General features: G+C 39.0%; 1 protein-coding gene across 2 annotated transcripts; it reads left to right on the top strand.

The window, feature by feature from the left end:
• Positions 1-6,005: 6,005 nt before the first annotated feature.
• KGD4 (alpha-ketoglutarate dehydrogenase subunit 4) lies at positions 6,006-14,654 on the top strand. 2 transcript variants are annotated; one of them, XM_055554511.1, is made up of 4 exons: positions 6,006-6,151; positions 11,768-11,831; positions 12,775-12,962; positions 13,674-14,654. In XM_055554511.1, the coding sequence occupies exons 1-4, from the start codon at positions 6,110-6,112 to the stop codon at positions 13,689-13,691; spliced, it is 312 nt and encodes a 103-aa protein (XP_055410486.1). In that variant the 5' UTR covers positions 6,006-6,109; the 3' UTR covers positions 13,692-14,654. The 2 variants fall into 2 exon arrangements, with proteins under 2 accessions (XP_055410486.1, XP_055410485.1); XM_055554510.1 differs by lacking the exon at positions 6,006-6,151 and adding an exon at positions 7,325-7,408.
• Positions 14,655-19,146: the final 4,492 nt, after the last annotated feature.

The following is a 19,146-nucleotide window of genomic DNA, read 5'->3' as shown; positions in this document are numbered from 1 at the left end:
AATAATGGTGACTGGGGCAATTCTGAAATACTGCTTGGCAAAGGAAAGGAAGTGCCCTTCTAAGGGGACAGGGAACACCTTTGGGTTTGGCTCTTGTTCTGCTGTCAGGAAGCAGTTCTTTATCTGTGGTCCTTCACTCTGCCCTTTGGGAGGTTCTCCCTGTCCATTACTAACTGGGACCATATCTGAAGAGGGCATCAGAGATTATGCCCATCTGAACAGCTTTCTCAATTGGGGACCGAAATATTTTACATCTCAAACACAGTCTTAAAATCCAGGCTAGTGGTGTCTTTGCTAATACACTTTTTCTCAAAAATGTGGGAGTGATGGTTGTTTTGGTTGGCTATTTCCTCATATCAAACTGATTTACCAGCTGCCTGAGTTTGTAAATAAAGTTTTATTGGAACAAAGCCACACCCACACGTTTACATATTATCTATGGCTGCCTTTCTTCTACAATAGCATACGTTGGTCCCCTGCTTATGATGGTTCAACTTAGGATTTTTCAACTCTATGATGGTGTAAAAGCTATATGCATTCGGTAGAGACCATACTTCAAATTTTGATCTTTTCCTGGGCTAACACTCTCATGATCTATAGTAATGGGGGCAGCAGCAGCAAGCCACATCTGTCAGCCACAGTCACAGAGGCAAACACCAATATACTTACAACCATTCTGTTTTTCACTTTCAGTACAGTAAGTCAGTAAGTTACATGACATACGCAGTACTTTATTATAAAATAGGCTGTGTTAGGTGATTTTGCCTAACTGTAGGCTAATGTAAATGTCCTGAGCACATTTAAGATTAGGTATATTAAATGCATTTTGACTTAGGATATTTTCAACTTAGGATGGGTTTATTGGGATATAACCCCCTCATAAGGAAGATCTGTAGTTGAACTGAACTGAGTAGCTGCAACAGATTATATCCTCCTTCCCCCCGCCCACCCCCTACAAGTTCTTAGTCATTGTCAGAGGAAGCGATTGCCCTGTAGAAAGGTCTCTTCTGACTTGTCCAATTGCTTCCTAGTAGTTTACATAGCTTGTTTCACCTCTGTTTTCTGGCAAACCAGAAGTTAGATCTAAGTGCTTTATTAAATGTAATTTCAGGTTTTTTTTTAATCAAAAAAATCCACAAGTTGTTCTGGGCACTTTGTATTGGATCACATCAGGAAGCTGTCATGCATACTGAGTTCTGCCTCACAGATGTACAGCCAATGTCAGGAACAAGGTACATGGGACAAGAAAGGAGTCAAAGGCTAGGTAAGATAACGATATTAAGAAGACACAATAGATGAGGTAGAACTGGGTGCTGTGCTCCACAGGTCCATGAAAACAGCCAAAAAATAGCATTCAGGGTATAGACTATTGACTAAAGAAAGATGTACAGTGTAACAGCTGAGAGTTGAGTTTTAGTCAGTGTCTTACTGAGCACTAATAGCCTCTCAGATAGCTCTGAGGAAGTGCTCTGAAGAGGTAGGGAGGAAGAGGCCAGTATATATGAGATTTTGGCTACAAAGTATGTGCAATCCAGCATATATCTTAGCAGTAGTTAAGGGAAATAGATACATCAGTTAATGATATTTTAGTGCTTTTCTAAGTATCGGAGGATGCAAGAATCCAGATTCATAAAACATTTCCTAAAGTATATCTAAGGGCCATTTTTGTTTGCCTGTTCTCCCAAAGTACTGAGTGCTCCTGTTCTTTGTCCTGACTTCTTACACAGTGTCCTAGAGGTTAGCAATCAATGACTTGATCCTTGAGGAACTGGAGGGTAGACAACATTCATTGTTTCATTAATACAAGACAAAAATCACGGGACCTGGACCTCCCTGGTGGCATAGTGTGTAAGAATCCACCTGCCAACGCAGGGGAGACTGGTTCCATCCCTGACTGGAGAAGATTCCACATGCCACAGAGCAACTGAGCCCATGCACCACAACTACTGAAGTCTGCATGCTCTAGAGCCCATGAGCCACAACTAATGAGTTTCTGTGCTACAACTACCAAAGCCTAAGTGCCCAGAGCCCGCCAGTCGCAACTACTGAAACCTATGCACCTACAGCCTGTGCCCCGCAACAAGAGAAACCACCACACTGAGAAGCCCGTGCACCAGAGCTAGAGAGCAGCCCTCCACTCGCCACAACTAGAGAGAGGAAGACCGCACGCAGCAAGGAAGACCCAATGCAGCCAAAAATAAATACAGCAGTGTATACATGTCAAAAAAAAGAGAAAGGAATGGAATGAGTAATCAAATGGTGTGACAGGAGGGTGATTAAAATTGAGCAGGAAAATAAAACAGAATTTGGGAACTGAGGCAGTCTGCTGTCTCAGGTTCAGCTCCTTTCGTCATTTCCATCCTAGAAAGCACTAATCAAGAAGGGGCCTGGATGAGAATTCTGTGGAGTATGAATGCCAACACTTATTTAAAAAATCCCCAAGTAGAGAAAAGTCAGAGCATTTTCCTGGTAGTCCTCCCCAAACAAAATTCATACCAATATGACCAGTAATTTATCCTGCATTTGACATTTTCTAATCTCATCATCAGGTATTCTGGGGAAACTTCTTGGAATTAGAGGACTTGGAAAGTTTATGTTTTAGTAAAATCTCTAAACCATGGGAATTCTTTGTCCATTTTCTTCATTTCTTTCTTAAATATAATCATAAAGGAAAATGAAAAATATTAGAAAAGTAGCCAAAAAGGCTAACTGTGTCTCTCAAATGACTTCAGAATGAGAATCTAGCATTGTAGATTTTCACTTAGAAAGTTGCTGTTTCTCTAAACGTAAATGAAGTGTCTGTGTACTAGAATCTAAGCTGCTGTTGCTTTTGAGCTTTCTTCCCTGCCAGCTTTACTGAAGATATGGGTGGCAGACTCTTTGCGACCTCATGGACTGTGGCTTGCCAGGCTCCTCTGATCAAGTGGTTCTCCAGGCAAGAATACTGGAGTGGGTTGCCGTTTGTCACTGACAAATAAAATGCAAAATATTTAAAGTTTACAATGTGATGACTTGATGTATGTGTACACTGTGAAAGGATTCCCACAATCTAGTTAACACATCCAGCACCTCAAATATTTACTTTTCCTTTTCTTGGTGAGAACACTTAAGTTCTATTCTCTTAGTAAATTTCAACTGTACAATGCAATGTCATCAACTTGTCACCATTTTTTAAAAAATTTTTAAATAGGAGTTTTTTTTTTTCAACTAATTTAACTGGAGGATAATTACAGTATTGTGATGGTTTTTGCCATACATTAACATGCATCGGCCACAGATATACATGTGTGCTCCGATCCTGAACCTCCCTCCCACCTCCCTCCCCACCTGATCCCTCTGGGTTGTCAAAACCCAGGGGCTTTGGGTGCCCTGCTTCACGCACTGAACTTGCACTGGTCCTCTATTTTATGCCTGGTTATATGCATGTTTCAGTGCTATTCTCAAATCATCCCACCCTCTCCTTCTCCCATTGAATCTAAAAGTCTGTTCTTTACATCTATGTCTCCTTTGCTGCCCTGAATGTAGGGTCATCGGTATTGTCTTTCTAAATTTCATATATATGCATTAATATACAGTATTTGACTTTCTCTTCCTGACTTACTCCACTCTGTATAGTAGACTCCAGGTTAGTCACCATTTTTGAACTTCAAGAACACATTAGTTTTTCTGGTTACAGCCATAGTGACTTTAAAAAATTTTTTAAGATACTTTATTTTTTTAAAGCAGTTTTAGGTTCACAGCAAAATGGAGCAGAAAGTTCAGAGAGTTCCCATATACCTACTGCTCGGACACATGCACAACCTCCCCCATCGTCGTCGTCCTCCACCACAGCGGTATGTTTGTTACAACCGAACCTTAACATTAACATGTCGCTATCATCCAAAGGTTGCATATTCTATGAATTTTGATAAACATAATGACATGTACCCACCATTATATTGATACTATCATACAGAATAGTTCCGCTGTCCTAAAAATTCCCTGTGCTCTGCCTGCTTGCCCCTCCCTCCCCCCAACCCCTGACCACCACCCTTATTTTTATTGTCTTCATAGTTTTGCCTTTTCCAGAATGTCATATAATTGGAGTCATTCAGTATGTAGTTTTGTGTTTTTTTTTGAGTACCATCTTTTACTCCCATTGTTGATGAAAATTCAATGAACTACTGAATAGTTAAAGGCTGTGGGGGTAGGGGGGAAGGAATTTTATATAAACCAAACTGAAGATTATAATCAGGAAGCAGATTCTCAGAAAGCTCTGAGGACTGTTCTGCCTGTTAGACGTCAAAGGCACAGTCATGTGCCTTTTTGAGACAAAGGACTGTATATCTAAATGACAAACTGACACTTCACATGAAGTCCACAAAGCATGCTTAGTCCAGGTAAGTGGGTACAAACTGAGCGGCAAGTCACTGTGACCCCTTACAGAACTGGAAAAGAACCCTATTGTTTGAAGAAGTTACACTGCCAGCCTCAGAAGAAAGAAAGAAAAGGATCTTTATGGTTGAGCAGGTGCTTCCATCTTTGAGGAGCTGTGGTTAATGTGTAATGGAGACGCACACTGCATATTAACCCACAGAGAAAATTTTAATTTTTCTTGTCCTGCCTTAAACTAAAATTTAAATGATATACATCAGTGCCTCTTTCCCCACAGCCTCCCCAGATCATATTGTCCAAACTATGGCTGTTGGCCAATTTGATGGATTAAAAATAGTGTTTCAGTGTAGTTTAAATTTTTCTTAGAATAAGGGAGGTTGAATGTCTTTTAATATTTTTAAGAGAAATTTGTTTTTCTTTTTTTTAAATTTGCCAGTTCATGTGGTTTGCCCACCTAACCACTTTATCAATCTGATTTTAGAATATGCTGCTGCTGCTGCTAAGTCGCTTCAGTCGTGTGACCCCATAGACGGCAGCCCATCAGGCTCCCCCGTCCCTGGGATTCTCCAGGCAAGAACACTGGAGTGGGTTGCCATTTCCTTCCCCAATGCAGGAAAGTGAAAAGTGAAAGTGAAATCGGTCAGTCGTGTCCGACTCCTCGGGACTCCATGGACTGCAGCCCACCAGGCTCCTCCTCCCATGGGATTTTCCAGGCAAGAGTACTGGAGTACTGCCATTGCCTTCTCCATAGAATATGCTATGTGCTGCTAAAACAAGCTTTGAAAGCATTAAAAAAAAAAAAAAAAAAAAGATTCCTGGTCTCCTCCAGAAATTCTGAATCAGAGGGGCCCATATTTAGGTTAAATAACTCTCCTAGATTTAGAAAACATTGACTTAGATCATCAAAACAAATTTGTTGCTCTAAATATTTACAATAATGTAAGGTGTTACATTACCTACAAAATGGCTGCAACATATTGTACTGTGTATTAAATTTTTAACATTGTAAACACTAATATTTACCATAGAATTTAACATTAATACAACTTGGGGGAATGATGGATGGCTCATGTTTCAAAAAAAAAAAACCTAGAACTTCGGAGTTTTCTCAAACTCGAAGCAGGCAGCAGTTTAATATCAGGAGTAATGGTAGAGAAAGGAATCAGAAAACCAAATCAAGCAATGTTAATAAGCAACGGGAATGAACACATTGTAAAACAACTATACTTCAGTAAAAAAAAAAAAAATTTAACAAATTTCTACAAAGCAACTGAATATGAGACCCACAGAACCTATAGAGTAGGAATTGTCCACCACTCTTTCTGAGTTTGCTTCTTACTCCCAAATTTTAACAAGATTGTTCATTTTAGAACATCAGAACTTATATTATTTGGTTTCATATTACATTTTGGACTACGCCGAAATTAAAAACTGACTATCCGGAGAAGAAATGGTCCTAGGTCACTCATAGGCTGATGAACAAAATAAATCCAACATCACAAATCTTTACCTGCAAAACGAAAACAACGGAAAACACGTGGGTCAGCTCCCCAGCGGGGAGAGGCGGGTCGGTGTCAGGCACATGGGTGGGGCTAGCTCCACAGTGGAGGAGGGTCTTGCCCGGGCGCCCGCTCCTCCTCCGTGACGTCACAGGCAGGGCCCGCCCCAGCCGCGCGGGACGCCTGTTAAAACCGCGGCTCGCCAGCGCCCCGGAAGCTGCCCCTTCTCGGGGGTCATGATGGGCAGCAAGATGGCGTCTGCCAGCAGGGTCGTTCAGGTAAGGAGACTGGGTCGCCTTTCTGCGCCGTGGGCTATAGGGAAGGTGCTCACTGTAACACTCGCGCTGGGGAGGAAAGGCGGTGGTGGAGGCTGCGCGGTGACCGCGGCCCTGCCTAGGGCCAGCAGCTGCTTCCCCGGGTGTATGTGAGAATTGGACCTTGCGCTTGTTGGGACGGGCAGTGAAGCCTGGGACGGAGGTGACGATTCGAGCCAGGCCGAGGGAGTGCATCTCCGCAGGTAGGCACTTAGCTGTTGCAAAGTCCCTGGACTGCCCTCCATTCAGACCTCCTTAGCCTCTTAGCAGGCTGCAGGCTTGGCTGCCCTGGCAATATCCTGGCCAATCAGCGACCAGTATTGTTTAGGTTGTCGCAAATCAGCCAATCGGAAGGAAGGCGTTAGTGGAGTGAAAGGAAGCGAACCTTCGCTCTGACCCAGTGTCCCTTCAAGGTCTTGGGAATGGACAGAGAACTGGCCCCGCAAACTCGCCGGATACTCTCCTCCACCAACCAGCGTCTGGTTATAGGCCTGATGAGGGAGAATGGAAAAAATATATATTTAAGTTTTTCTGTAATGTTTTTTCCCTGAGTTTAGATTGGCGCTAGAGGGACTTTATCAATCCAATCATCAGTTACTGACTTCTGATAGCTTTTGTTTTTGCTTCTCAACTGTGGTCTTTAGCTTAAGTAGGAAAATTAAACTTGGTCTATAAAGGGCTACAACCTCCACTTTTGTGCTTGTTTTGCTTGAGTTTTTTTCCAACTCAAATAGCATTATTGTACAATTAACTTTTAACTTTGATATGAGAAGTGCATTTCCCTTTTCACAAGTACATCTCTTGAAAGACTTTTTCTTACAGTTATTTCGCTCTGGAATATAATCTTAGATCCCAGTCTTTGCTCCCATTGTAATGACTGATCCTCACTTATTCATTCAGTGCATAGTTATTAAGCCTTAATTAAAGATTTTGTGAGGACAAGAGAACACCCGACAAAGGACTGGAATCCTTAATAGATATTATATATATCAATAATATATAGCCCAGTTTTTTAAATGGGTAAAAAAACTTAATATTGCAAAAAGCAAGATATTTGAATGAGCACTAAGCCAGTGAAAAGATGTTCAACATGATTACTTTCCAGGGAAATGCAAATTAAAACCAGGAAACCACCAAAATTATTAAAAAGACTGACACTGCCAAGTGGTGATGAGAACACGAAGCATCCATCTCATACATTGCTGGTGGGAATATAAAAAGGTATAGCCACTTTGGAAAACTGTTTTGTGGGCCTTTACTACTAGTTAGACATACCTACCCTATGTCCCAGCAGTCTTACTCATAGGTTTATACCCCAGAGAAATGAGTGCATATACCTATTTAAAAAACAAGATAAAAATGTTCATAGTTGCTTTATTCATAATAACACCTAAACTAGAAAATATCCAAATATCCATTAGCAACATAAAGTGTGGTAGACTTGTTAAAGTGGAACAGCACAAGCAATAATAAAGAACTATTACAGGCAACAAAAAAGATGCTGTGAGATACAGAATAAGGAATGGCCTGTCCACTTCTAACAGCTGCGAAGACTTATATTCACATTCATAATACAAAGTAGTATGTGCTGACAACATGTTAACGTTAGCAAAATGTGTTGGGTACCTCTGTGCCAGGCCTGTACTCAGTGCTGGGACCACAGTGCCAACAGGATAACATGGTTCTTCCACAGAGCTTAGAACTTGATCAGTATCTGAAGAGAGAGTAGTATTTCAGCAGACTGGCACAAACTGATAGGAATTCACAAAGCATGGTGTCACCATTAAGTAGAGGAATTTGGCTGGATGCAGGATATTTAAAAATAATTTTAGAAGAGTAAGTTATAAATGCTTGCTGAATGCCAAGCAATGTATATTTGATACGTTTAGGATGATGCAGTAGTAGAGAGGAGATAATCATGTAGGAAATCATTTAACTGTATAAGACAGGGGAAGAAGGTAGGTAGTTGGGTTAATTCAGGGTTTGAGATTTACAGCAAGGCAGTTGAGAGTGCTAGGAGGTTGCTCAGTGGAATGTGGGTCTAGGCTAGATGAAAAAGGAAGTAAAGTCAAGGTGGAACCACTTGACTGGGAGAAAAGGGAGAGATCAAGGAAATGAAGGGCTGGCTGAAACTGATAGTGGGAAATAACAAAGAAGAGAGTTAAAAGGCTGTAGTTGAGTTTGGATTTTAGGTTAAGATTTTAGGGATGGTACAGCTCTGAACTCAGTAAAGAATTAAGAATAAAAGAAAAGAACCTTTCAGGAATAGACACTAAACTGGAAAGAACACAAAGGTCAATGGGCAACTTAGAAGTTTTCCTAAAGTAAATAGTAGAGGAAAGGAGAAAAAGGATTAAAAACACACAGATAATGATTGAGGCCTGCGCAGGTCCCAACCTGTCAGTGGTTTGGAGTTGCTATCTGCCTCATAAAGCAAAGTAAGTAGAGGCTTGGTCTTCTGAGAAGGCAAGAGTTGTCTTCTCCTCTGAAAAAGCCTCTAACATAGTCGACTTTGTCATCTTCCAAGAATCGTAGGGCAGGGATTGAGGCAGCATGAGGCTGGGTTTTCAGTTGAGGTAGAGAAGACAGTAGTTCTAACCAGAAGGTCCAGAGTGGAGTGTCGTTTCCTCCAGAACACGTCACTTTTAACTTAGCCTGGGCTTCATGAATCATAGAAGTGGATTCCTTCATAAAATAAGTTTCCCCCAAAAATCAAAGATCATGAAAAAAGATTAAAGGGATTCAGAGAATGCCATAGAAGTAGATAAAGACAAGATGAAGCAACTTTTGTATAGTAAGTCTCTGAAAAAGTGAAAACAGAGTTGACCAAGTCTCAATACCTATAATTTAATAGAACTTTCCTGATACAAAAAGAGACTTAAAGTTATACCTTGTAGTTGAGAGATTTGACCTAGTTTGTTGACCAACGGGTATATTCTAGTAAAATCATTGACTTATAAAGAAAAGAATTATTTGGTGATCCAAGCAATAAGACCAAGCACCTACTAAGTTATCAAAGTTTTCAACAAGAATACTTCTTAAAGGAAAACATGTGGATACCACATTTAAGGTAGTTAAGGAAAGAAAATGTAAACCTAAGCTTTATCTAGCTGCACTGACCTTCAAGTATAAAGGCCACAAACTCTTCTAAACCTTTAATAACTCAGGGAATACTGTTCCCCAAAGCCCTTCCTACTAGCTCCCCCAGGGAATGAGCATCAGACAACTAAGGAATACTTAGTTGTACTTGTAGCTGTTTTAACACAGGAACTGGATATAATCACTGAGTGTATTTAACTGTAGAATTAAGGCTAGATAATGCAGAGAAGGGAGAAAGACTTGTTGGTAGTATTTGCTCTGATAGTATATATCTAGTAAGACTTTTTAAACGGAGGAATAAGAGGAAGAGTATACAGAAAGTAGAATAAACTTGTAATTGCCTCTAGTTATTAACTGGTGGTAAAAGATGGGGAGGGGTGGCAGAGACGAGATTACCATCAATTACCTTCATTCTTTCTAGTGATAATGAACCAATAGATAGTATCTCAGAAACAGGCAATTAAGAATATTATCTAAAGGTAACAACATAATATAAACATTATACAAAAGTACAGCCCTTTCTAAATACCAAAAAGCCACCAACCAGCCTACCAACCAACCCCACAAATGAAAGCAAAGAAAAAGATCATAGGACAAAGAATGTTAAATAATGATATGACAGAAAATATACCAAATTTATAAGTTATAAATGTAAGTGGTCTCACTCCCCTTTTAAAAGTGTTCTCAGGTTGGCCAGCAAATGAATAGTCAGTGTTATATGAGGCACAGCTGAAACTAAGAGACTTAGAAAGGTACAAATAAAAGGAGAGCCAACTGATCTGTAAAGGCATATTACTATGCTTTTAAGTGTACAAAAACTATGTTGGAATGGACTCTTTCTCTCTGGTATATGTACATACATTTAAGTGTGTGTATACATATTCACATGCCTGTAGAGTTAACCCTGACTGACAAATGGTCTGTTCGCTCATTCGTCTGATGGTTGCTGAGCATGTACTGGGTACTGGGTGCTGCTGCAGAAGTTCTTCATTTTCTATCTCTGCCCTTCCAGGAACTTGGCTGTCCTGTAGTCATTGGCTCATTTAGGTGTCCTCTGCACAGTATTCTTAAGATGTTCAGGTTGCTGTGGAAACATAGGAGTCTTTTTTAAATCGGATTTAGCGATGGGGAATCTTCTTAAGAGTGACAGTTGAGCTGTTTTACACGATAGTCAGGTAAAAGCAGAGACATGGACTTAGGGTGGAACCAGGGAGAGATTTCCTGCCAGAGCACATGAGCTCTCAGTTGAATGAGGGTGGAAATGGTCTGATGAGTTAGGGAAATAAAAAGTACTTCAGAGTACCTGGAGTGAATGGTACCATGGTGGGGAATGAGACTGGAGAGGTAGGGAGAGGCCAGATCATGATGAACCTGTAGGTGCCAAATGCCAGTTTGAAGTTTATCCTGAAAAACATCAGCCTGGAAGATGGATAGAACACTCTTTCAAGAAGCCTGGCTCTGAAAAGAAAGTTACTAGACAGAGTGAGAAGTTATTTTTAGGGTTCTGTTTATTAGTCTTAGCATTTTATATATATTCAGATGATTTCATACTGAAAGTTCTGCTAAAGTTCCTCTATAGCATTATCTGGAATTTTTAGTGATAAAAAATTAATACTCTTCAAATAGCTTATTAAAAAGTTATCTAAATACATGTATTTCTATGGGTGTAGGAAAAAGAATAAAGTCAAGAGTTATCAGATGTTTAAAGCTATTTTATGTGTGTTTTGAGCTTATAGATGATGTTTTTTCTTTCTGCTTTTCTGTGTTTTTACCAGTTTTTTGTACACAGAACATGTGTTACTTTTGTTAGAAAGTTTTTCGATTACCTGATTTTCAGTATGCTTTTTATCCTATTCTAAACTACTAAGTATTAAAACATAGTACAGAAACAATAGTCAGTACAAGTCAAGGAAACTTCCAGTTCTTACCAGTCAGCAGGGTGATTTAGAAGTCACGCAACGTAAAATCCATGTCACCTTATAGGGTTGTTCTGAGGTCAGTTGGCAGTACAGTACAATGTTTTGTGATGTATAAAGTACAAATTTATTATGCATATCAAATAATGTAAACAATAGTTCATAGACTAGCTATCCTTGTTGGGGAAGAATAAACTTATTTATTCCTTTGTGGCAGGCTCTAGGCACGTGGGCTCAGTAGTTGCAGCTGATGGGCTCTAGAGCACAGGCTTTGTAGTTCTGGCGCTTAGGCTTAGTTGTTCTGCGTCATGTGGAAATTGCCTGGACCAGAGTGAACTGCGTCCCCTGCATCAGCAGGTGGATTCTCAATCCATTGTGCCACCAGGGAAATACAAGAATAAAATTTAAAAGTAATTTTTTAATAGAAAATTTAAAGTTGCTGTCAAGTACTAAGTTATTTTAACAAAGGTGTCTGCTTGTGGGATTCAGTAGATTATTTCTTATGTAGTTAATGAGGTTATCTTAGTACTTCATTTCTTTCTCATGCATTCTATTTTTCTTTTAGGTAGTCAAGCCACATACTCCATTAATAAGGTTCCCTGACAGAAGAGACAATCCTAAACCAAATGGTAAGCTGCAGTTTATTTAGGCTAAAAAAATATGTACAATCAGATCCATACATGAATATTTTATTATAGACTATTTTTCATTTTAAAATCAGGTTGACAATTGTAGCTTAGGTCACAGTGGTATGTTAGGTTGTGTTAACTAACTTCTGTTACTTACTTTTAAAAAGTAGTAACTTAACAGTAGGTATTTCTGAATTTTTGGTTATATTGATTTTATATATGGGAATTTTTGTTCTACCTTTTCTTCTGTCCTTCAGAAGAATCTCCCATGTTTATATCTGCAGACTTTATGCTGAATAATCACCATTATATATCTTTCTCCCAGCTAACCTCTTTCTCATTCACTGATATATGTGTTCATTCAATCAGTAAATATTTCTTGGATTGCCTTAGAACTTAGTAGTCATTACCCATTAAAAGTAACTGAAGATTCTGAACAAGTTGTGTTTTCTTTTACTCTTCTGTCACTGTCTTTATTATAAGATACCCAACCTTTAATTCAGGGAGAATTTTAACAAATTTTATATGGATATTTTTAACTTACTGTAACTCTTGAAGAATTTATAGGTGACAGACAAGTCTGGAGAAAACAAATCTCATCTCCATTTTCCAACTTTTTTATTCTCCATTGTATGATACTACCTGTAATCTCTACCATAGGGCAAAACTTAAGTAATGTCAGTTATCCACATGGATTGAACTCCACTACCTAAAAATTTCATTATTTTATGAACTTACTCAATTTAGTAGTTCACTCACTTAAAACTACCTCATTTGCTTTAAAACAAACTTATGAAACTACATAGCTACCCAACCAAGTTATACCTCTTGCAATTGTAATACTTATCATTTTAAGAATAACTTGATGATTCAATAATAACTCAAAATAGTATTTTAAAACCCTGAACAATCCCTCTAAGTTGGGTTTTTTTTTTAATTTCAGTATCAGAAGTTCTACGATCAGCAGGACTACCATCTCATACTTCTTCAATTTCACAGCATTCTAAGGGAAGTAAATCGCCAGACTGGCTGATGCATCAGGGTCCACCAGACACTGCAGAGATGATAAAAACTTTACCTCAGAAATACAGAAGGAAACTTGTGTCTCAAGAAGAAATTGAATTTATCCAAGTATGTTGTTGCTCTGTATCCCAATACTGTGGAAGACACCTTAACATTATTAGCTTTGGAGTTTCAGATACTGATTTACATGTTCTTCCAATTGTCTTGTCAAGGTGTGTCCATACCTAAGACAGGGATGGTCAGGTAGGCCAGGCCTATGAGAAGTAAATGATGTTTGAGCCCTTGGTAAATGTGCTTGAAAGAATATATGTGTAGAAGTATATAGTATGGTAAATAGCAAAATATATATACCCCATGAAAAAAAGCTCTTTACAGTCCTCATTAATTTTTAAAAAATATTTAGTTTATTTTAAATTCTTTATTTGGCTGCATCTGTTTGGTTTTTGTTGTTATTGTTTTACTTGTAGGCATTCTGAATCTTTGATCATTGAGGCATGTGAGCTCTTTAGTTCTAGCAATGCAGACTCTTAAGTTGTGGCATGTGGGATCTAGTTCCTGACCAGGGTCCTCATTAATTTTTTTATAGCGTAAAGGACCAAGAAATTTGAGGACCATTGACCTAGGTCAACCTTGAAGTCCCTTTCAGATCTGAAATTCTTTATAGTATTGATATGAGAGCCCAAAAGCTATGAAAAATCTGAAATTGGTTTTAAGACCTAAAGATCATTGATTTAAAACGTCTCAGATTTGTATAGCTGCCATGAAAATTTTCTTTGTAAATGAAACACCTAATTTATTGCTTTATTTCTTCCTTTTCAGCGTGGAGGTCCAGAATAATCCCTGATAATGTGGCTCCTATTTGTCATCAGATAAAGAAGAGTCTTTCTAAAAAAGGACTTCCAGAATGACAAATGAAAAATTGTATATTAAACAACTTTAATAAATATTCTGTAAAAAGAAAAAAAAAGATGAAGTATAGAAAATTTAGATGGACACATATCTCCTAATTTATGTATCTTGGTCAGCTTCTCTATAAGTTTACCTGATTGTTTATATACTTTATACCTTAATTAAAGTATACATTTTAAAATGTTAGCCTGTTAATTTACTCTTGATTATCAAGCATAACAGTGTTGAACTATTGAAAGCACTCAGTGTCTAGTGAACCGTCAAAGGCTTCCAGTAATTTCACTTTTCTTTCAGTTTCCGTTTAAACATAGAATATATTTGGCAGAATTGCAGCTTTCTAGAAGTAATTTTCCTGAACTTGAAAGAGGATCCGTGAAATAATAACTCCATTATTTGTTCTTCTCAGTGTTTTTGCATTCACAAAGTTACTGGAGTATAACTGGCTTATTAACAAGCATATCCTACTTTAAATGATAAAAATATGCCCATGGTAGAACAGGTGACTTTGTGATATTAAGACTAGGGAGTTAACACATAATATTATATGTAACCTGTATTCAGAAAAGAAATGCCAGAGTATAAAATGGAAAATGAGATAAAAATAAATATAGCATAGGAATAACATTTGACCAGAAATTGTAATTTATTATGTTTTCAGGGGGGTTAAGAAAGTCTTGTTCTTTGGTTTATCTCTTTCTTTTGATTGTGATCATGTATACAAATCCTGATAATCATAAACTTTCTCAAACTTAATTGTCTGAAAGTCTCATAAAATCAACCTATTTACCTTAAGTCAGTTAATAGAATTTTGATAGGGTCTTCCTGTGCCAAGGGTATGTATAATTGTGAAAATAAAGCCTCACAAAGTGAAATAAATTCTCTTCCATACCTTTAATGATTTGTAGAATATACTTTAAAGAAGTCATCCCTAATAGTAAGGGTAATTCATGAGTAATAGAGTAGAATTGTTGAGTACATTTTTGTGTTTGCCCAGTTACATACGGATTAATCTTTATACTTATTTTGTTTTTTCTACTGTTTCAGAGTTGATCTGCTCTTTGTGTAAATTCTGTATTGTGGCCTATTATAAATGTTGCCCAACTCAAATGTGAGATAGGAATTTGGTGCTAGCAATAAGCTACTCTGGTAATGCATGAGAAATACATGACTCAGGATTTCTTTTTTATTATTTAAAAAATGTATTTGGAAAAATTTCTTAAAAACCAGTACTATTCTCTTTTTTCTCCTTAGCTTTCTTATTTCAGTAAAAAGAAGCTCATGGCAAGTTTTTTCTTCTTTCAGAAACAGTAGGTTCAGGAGATGAAGAGTGGCTTAAGTAATACTGTGGGCTGGCAGTTAGAAACCCCAGCACTGGAACTGAGGGCCACCTTTACTACAGCTGCGGCCATGAAAGTTCCAGTGAAAAAATATATCACTTTTATATAATTTATGACTAGAGGCATGACAAAAGGATATTAGTGGGAATTGCTGTCATAGGATGAGCTCCCAAGGAGGATAGTGTCATAGAAAGAATTTGGGTTTAGCATTAATAGCTTGTATACTCATGTAGGAGTTAAACACTTAAGTATCTGTAACCATTAGTGAATTGCTTAGTTTGTCCAACTTGCAGTTTTTTCTCCAGTACTACACAGTTTGATAGGCAGGATCAAATTAGTGTATTGACTGTTGCTGTTGCTGTTCAGTCCCTTAGTTATATCCGACTCTGTGACCTCATGAAATTCATGTCAGGCTCCTCTGTCCTCCACCATCTCCCAGAATTTGTTCATGTCCATTGAGTTGGTGATGCTAACACCTTCTGCTACCCCTTTCTCCTTTTGCCTTCAATCTTTCCCAGCATCACAGTCTTTTCCAATCAGTTGGTTCTTCACATGAGGTGGCCAAAGTATTGGAGCTTCAGCTTCAGCAGCAGTCCTTCTGATGGATATTCAGGGTTGATTTTCTTTTGGATTGACTTGTTTGAGCTCCTTGCTGTCCAAGGAACACTCAGGTCTTCTTAGTTCAGTTGCTCAGTCATGTCTGACTCTTTGCGACCCCATGAATTTCAGCATGCCAGGCCTCCCTGTCCATCACCAACTCCCGGAGTTCACTCAAACTCACATCCATCGAGTCAGTGATGCCATCCAGCCATCTCATCTTCTGTTGTCCCCTTCTCCTCCTGCCCCCAATCCCTCCCAGCATCAGAGTCTTCCAATGAGTCAACTCTTCGCATGAGGTGGCCAAAGTACTGGAGTTTAAGCTTTAGCATCATTCCTTCCAAAGAACACCCAGGGCTGATCTCCTTTAGAATGGACTGGTTGGATCTCCTTGCAGTCCAAGGGACTCTCAAGAGTCTTCTCCAACACCACAGTTCAAAAGCATCAATTCTTTGGTGCTCAGCTTTCTTCACAGTCCAACTCTCACATCCACACATGACTACTGGAAAAACCATAGCCTTGATTAAATGAACCTTTGTTGGCAAAGTAATGTCTCTGCTTTTGAATATGCCATCTAGGTTGGTCATAACTTTCCTTCCAAGGAGTAAGCGTCTTTTAATTTCATGGCTGCAATCACCATCTGCAGTGATTTTGGAGCCCAAAAAACTAAAGTCTTGACACTTTCCACTGTTTCCCCATCTATTTCCCATGAAGTGATGGGATCAGATGCCATGATCTTTGTTTTTTGAATGTTGAGTTTTAAGCCAGCTTTTTCACTCCCACCTTCATCAAGAGGCTCTTTAGTTCCTCTTCACTTTCTGCCGTTAGAGTGGTATCATCTGCATATCTGAAGTTGTTGATATTTCTCCCAGAAATCTTGATTCCAGCTTGTGAGTCATCCAGCCCAGTGTTTCGTATGATGTACTCTGCATATAAGTTAAACAAGCAGGGTGACAATATACAGCCTTGTCATACACCTTTCCCAGTTTGGAACCAATCAGTTGTTCCATGTCTGGGTCTAACTGTTGCTTCTTGACCCATATATAGACTTTCTCAGGATGACAGGTAAGGTGGTCTGGTACTCCCTTCTCTTTTTAAGAATTTTCCACTGTTTGTTGTGATCCACACAGTCAAAGGCTTCAGTGTACTCAATAGAGCAGAAGTAGATGTTTTTCTAGAACTCCGTTGCTTTCTCTGTGATTCAACAAATGTTGGCAATTTGATCTCTGGTTCTTCTGCCTCTTTGAAACTGAGCTTCTACATCTGGAAGTACTTGGTTCATGTATTGTCCATTACTTTGTAACAAAGCACCCCAAAACTTAGTGGCTAAAAACAATAATCACTTCACAGCTCATGGTTTCTCTGGGTCAGGAATTCTGGAACAGCTTGCCTGGGCAATTCTGCTCAGTGTCTCTCATAAGGCTGCAGTCAATGCCACCTGGGGCTGGACCATCTAGCTCCAACAAGATAGCTAACTCACTTTGCTGGCAGGTGGATGCTGGCTGTTGGTAGGAGGCCTCAATTCTCTACCTAGGCCTCTCCACAAGGCTGCCCAAATGAATTCACAACATGCTGGCTGACATCCCCAGAGGAGGTGATCTAAGTTAACAAGCAGAAACAGCAATCCCTCTGATCTACACCCACTATACAAATTCATTTCTGCTATACTCTGTTAGTTACAGAAAGTAGTCCATTTCATTGAGGAAACTACCCAAGTGCATTCATACCAGAAGGCAAGAATCATTAGGACCATCTTGGAAGCTGATTTCCACTGGTGTGTAAAAGTGCCTTGTTAACTGTAAAATGCTATACACATACTTAATAGTATTTTATATTTATACAATGACCTAATGGACCCAGAATATCACTTAAACATTGCCTTTGTTACCCTATTTAAAAAGTTCCAAAATAGAAATTCACTTGTCTAAAGTATGGTTTAGTGGGCTTATCAATTCATATGCCATGGCACACTTGGGAACCTCAAGCCTCAAATTTAGTTCACTATTTAGCTTGTTTCTACAAGTGAGAATAGATTACTGTTACAGTGATGTCTTTTAGAAGGAACTGTGACCTAAGTCACACACCATATATCACTAGCTATGACTTGCCACAATTAAGAGAGAGAGTGATAGAGATGGTGTGTTTTCTGTGATGTAGGAGAATTTTGCTTAATGAATATATCAGCGTTCAATAAAGACCCAAGTGGTGACAAAGAGTTGGAAGGTGACCAATAACAGTTATTGCTAACATAAACTGAGCACTATTGGACAGTATCCTAAGGGTTTTTGAAGTGTGCAGTCATTTAAGCCTTGTAGCAGCCCAGTGAGCAGGTCCTATTACACAGGAGGAAACTAGCAACAGAAAGGTTAAATGATGTGCCTAAATCATAAATCTAGTAAATGAATATTTGTGGGTCCAATATTCATATGCAGGTAGTCTAGATCCAGAGCAAGGACTCAACTTTTACACTATATTACCTTGAGTAAGTTATCAGCTTTTGTATTCTGCTGCCTTCTTCAATATAACTCTGAAAATCAGGATTCTCAATTCTCAGAAACATTAAATCAGTTCAGTTGCTCAGTCATGTCCAACTCTTTGCAACCCCATGGACTGCAGCACACCAGGCTTCCCTGTCCATCACCAACTCCGAAGCCAGCTCAAACTCATGTCCATTGAATCAATGATGCCATCCAATCATTTCATGCTGTCATCCCCTTCTCCTGCCTTCAGTCTTTCCCTGCATCAGCGTCTTTTCCAATGAGTCAGTTCTTCACGTCAGGTGGCCAAAGTTTTGGAGTTTCAGCTTCAGCATCAATCCTTCCAATGACTATCCAGGACTGATTTCCTTTAAGATTGACTGTTTTGATCTCTGTGCCGTCCAAGGGACTCTCAAGAGTCTTCCCCAACACCACAGTTCAAAAGCATCAGTTCTTCAGTGCTCAGCTTTCTTTATGGTCCAACTCTCACATCCATCCATGACTACTGGAAGAACCATAGCTTTGACTGTATTTACCAACTTTGTTGGTAAAGTAATGTCTCTGCTTTTTAATATGCTGTCTAGGTAGGTCATAGCTTTTCTTCCAAGGAGCAAGCATCTTTTAATTTCATGGCTGCAGTCACCATCTTCAGCGATTTTGGAGCCCAAGAAAATAAAGTCTGTCACTGTTTCCATTGTTTCACCATCTATTCACCATGAGGTGATGGGACTGGATGCCATCATCTTTGTTTTTTTGAATGCTGAGTTTTAACCCAGCTTTTTCACTTGCCTCTTTCATCAAGAGGCTCTTTAGTTCTTCTTCCCTTCCAGCCGTAAGGGTGGTGTCATCTGCATATCTGAGGTTATTGATATTTCTCCTGGCAATCTTGATTCCAGCTTATACTTCATCCAGTCCAGCATTTTGCATGATGTACTCTGCATATAAGTTAAATAAGCAGCATGACAATATACA

The sequence above is a fragment of the Bubalus kerabau genome, chromosome 18, assembly GCF_029407905.1.
Source record: "Bubalus kerabau isolate K-KA32 ecotype Philippines breed swamp buffalo chromosome 18, PCC_UOA_SB_1v2, whole genome shotgun sequence".
NCBI classification, from domain to species: Eukaryota; Metazoa; Chordata; class Mammalia; order Artiodactyla; family Bovidae; genus Bubalus; species Bubalus kerabau.
Note: the sequence above shows the minus strand (reverse complement) of the source record. Positions and strands in the feature narration are given on the sequence as shown.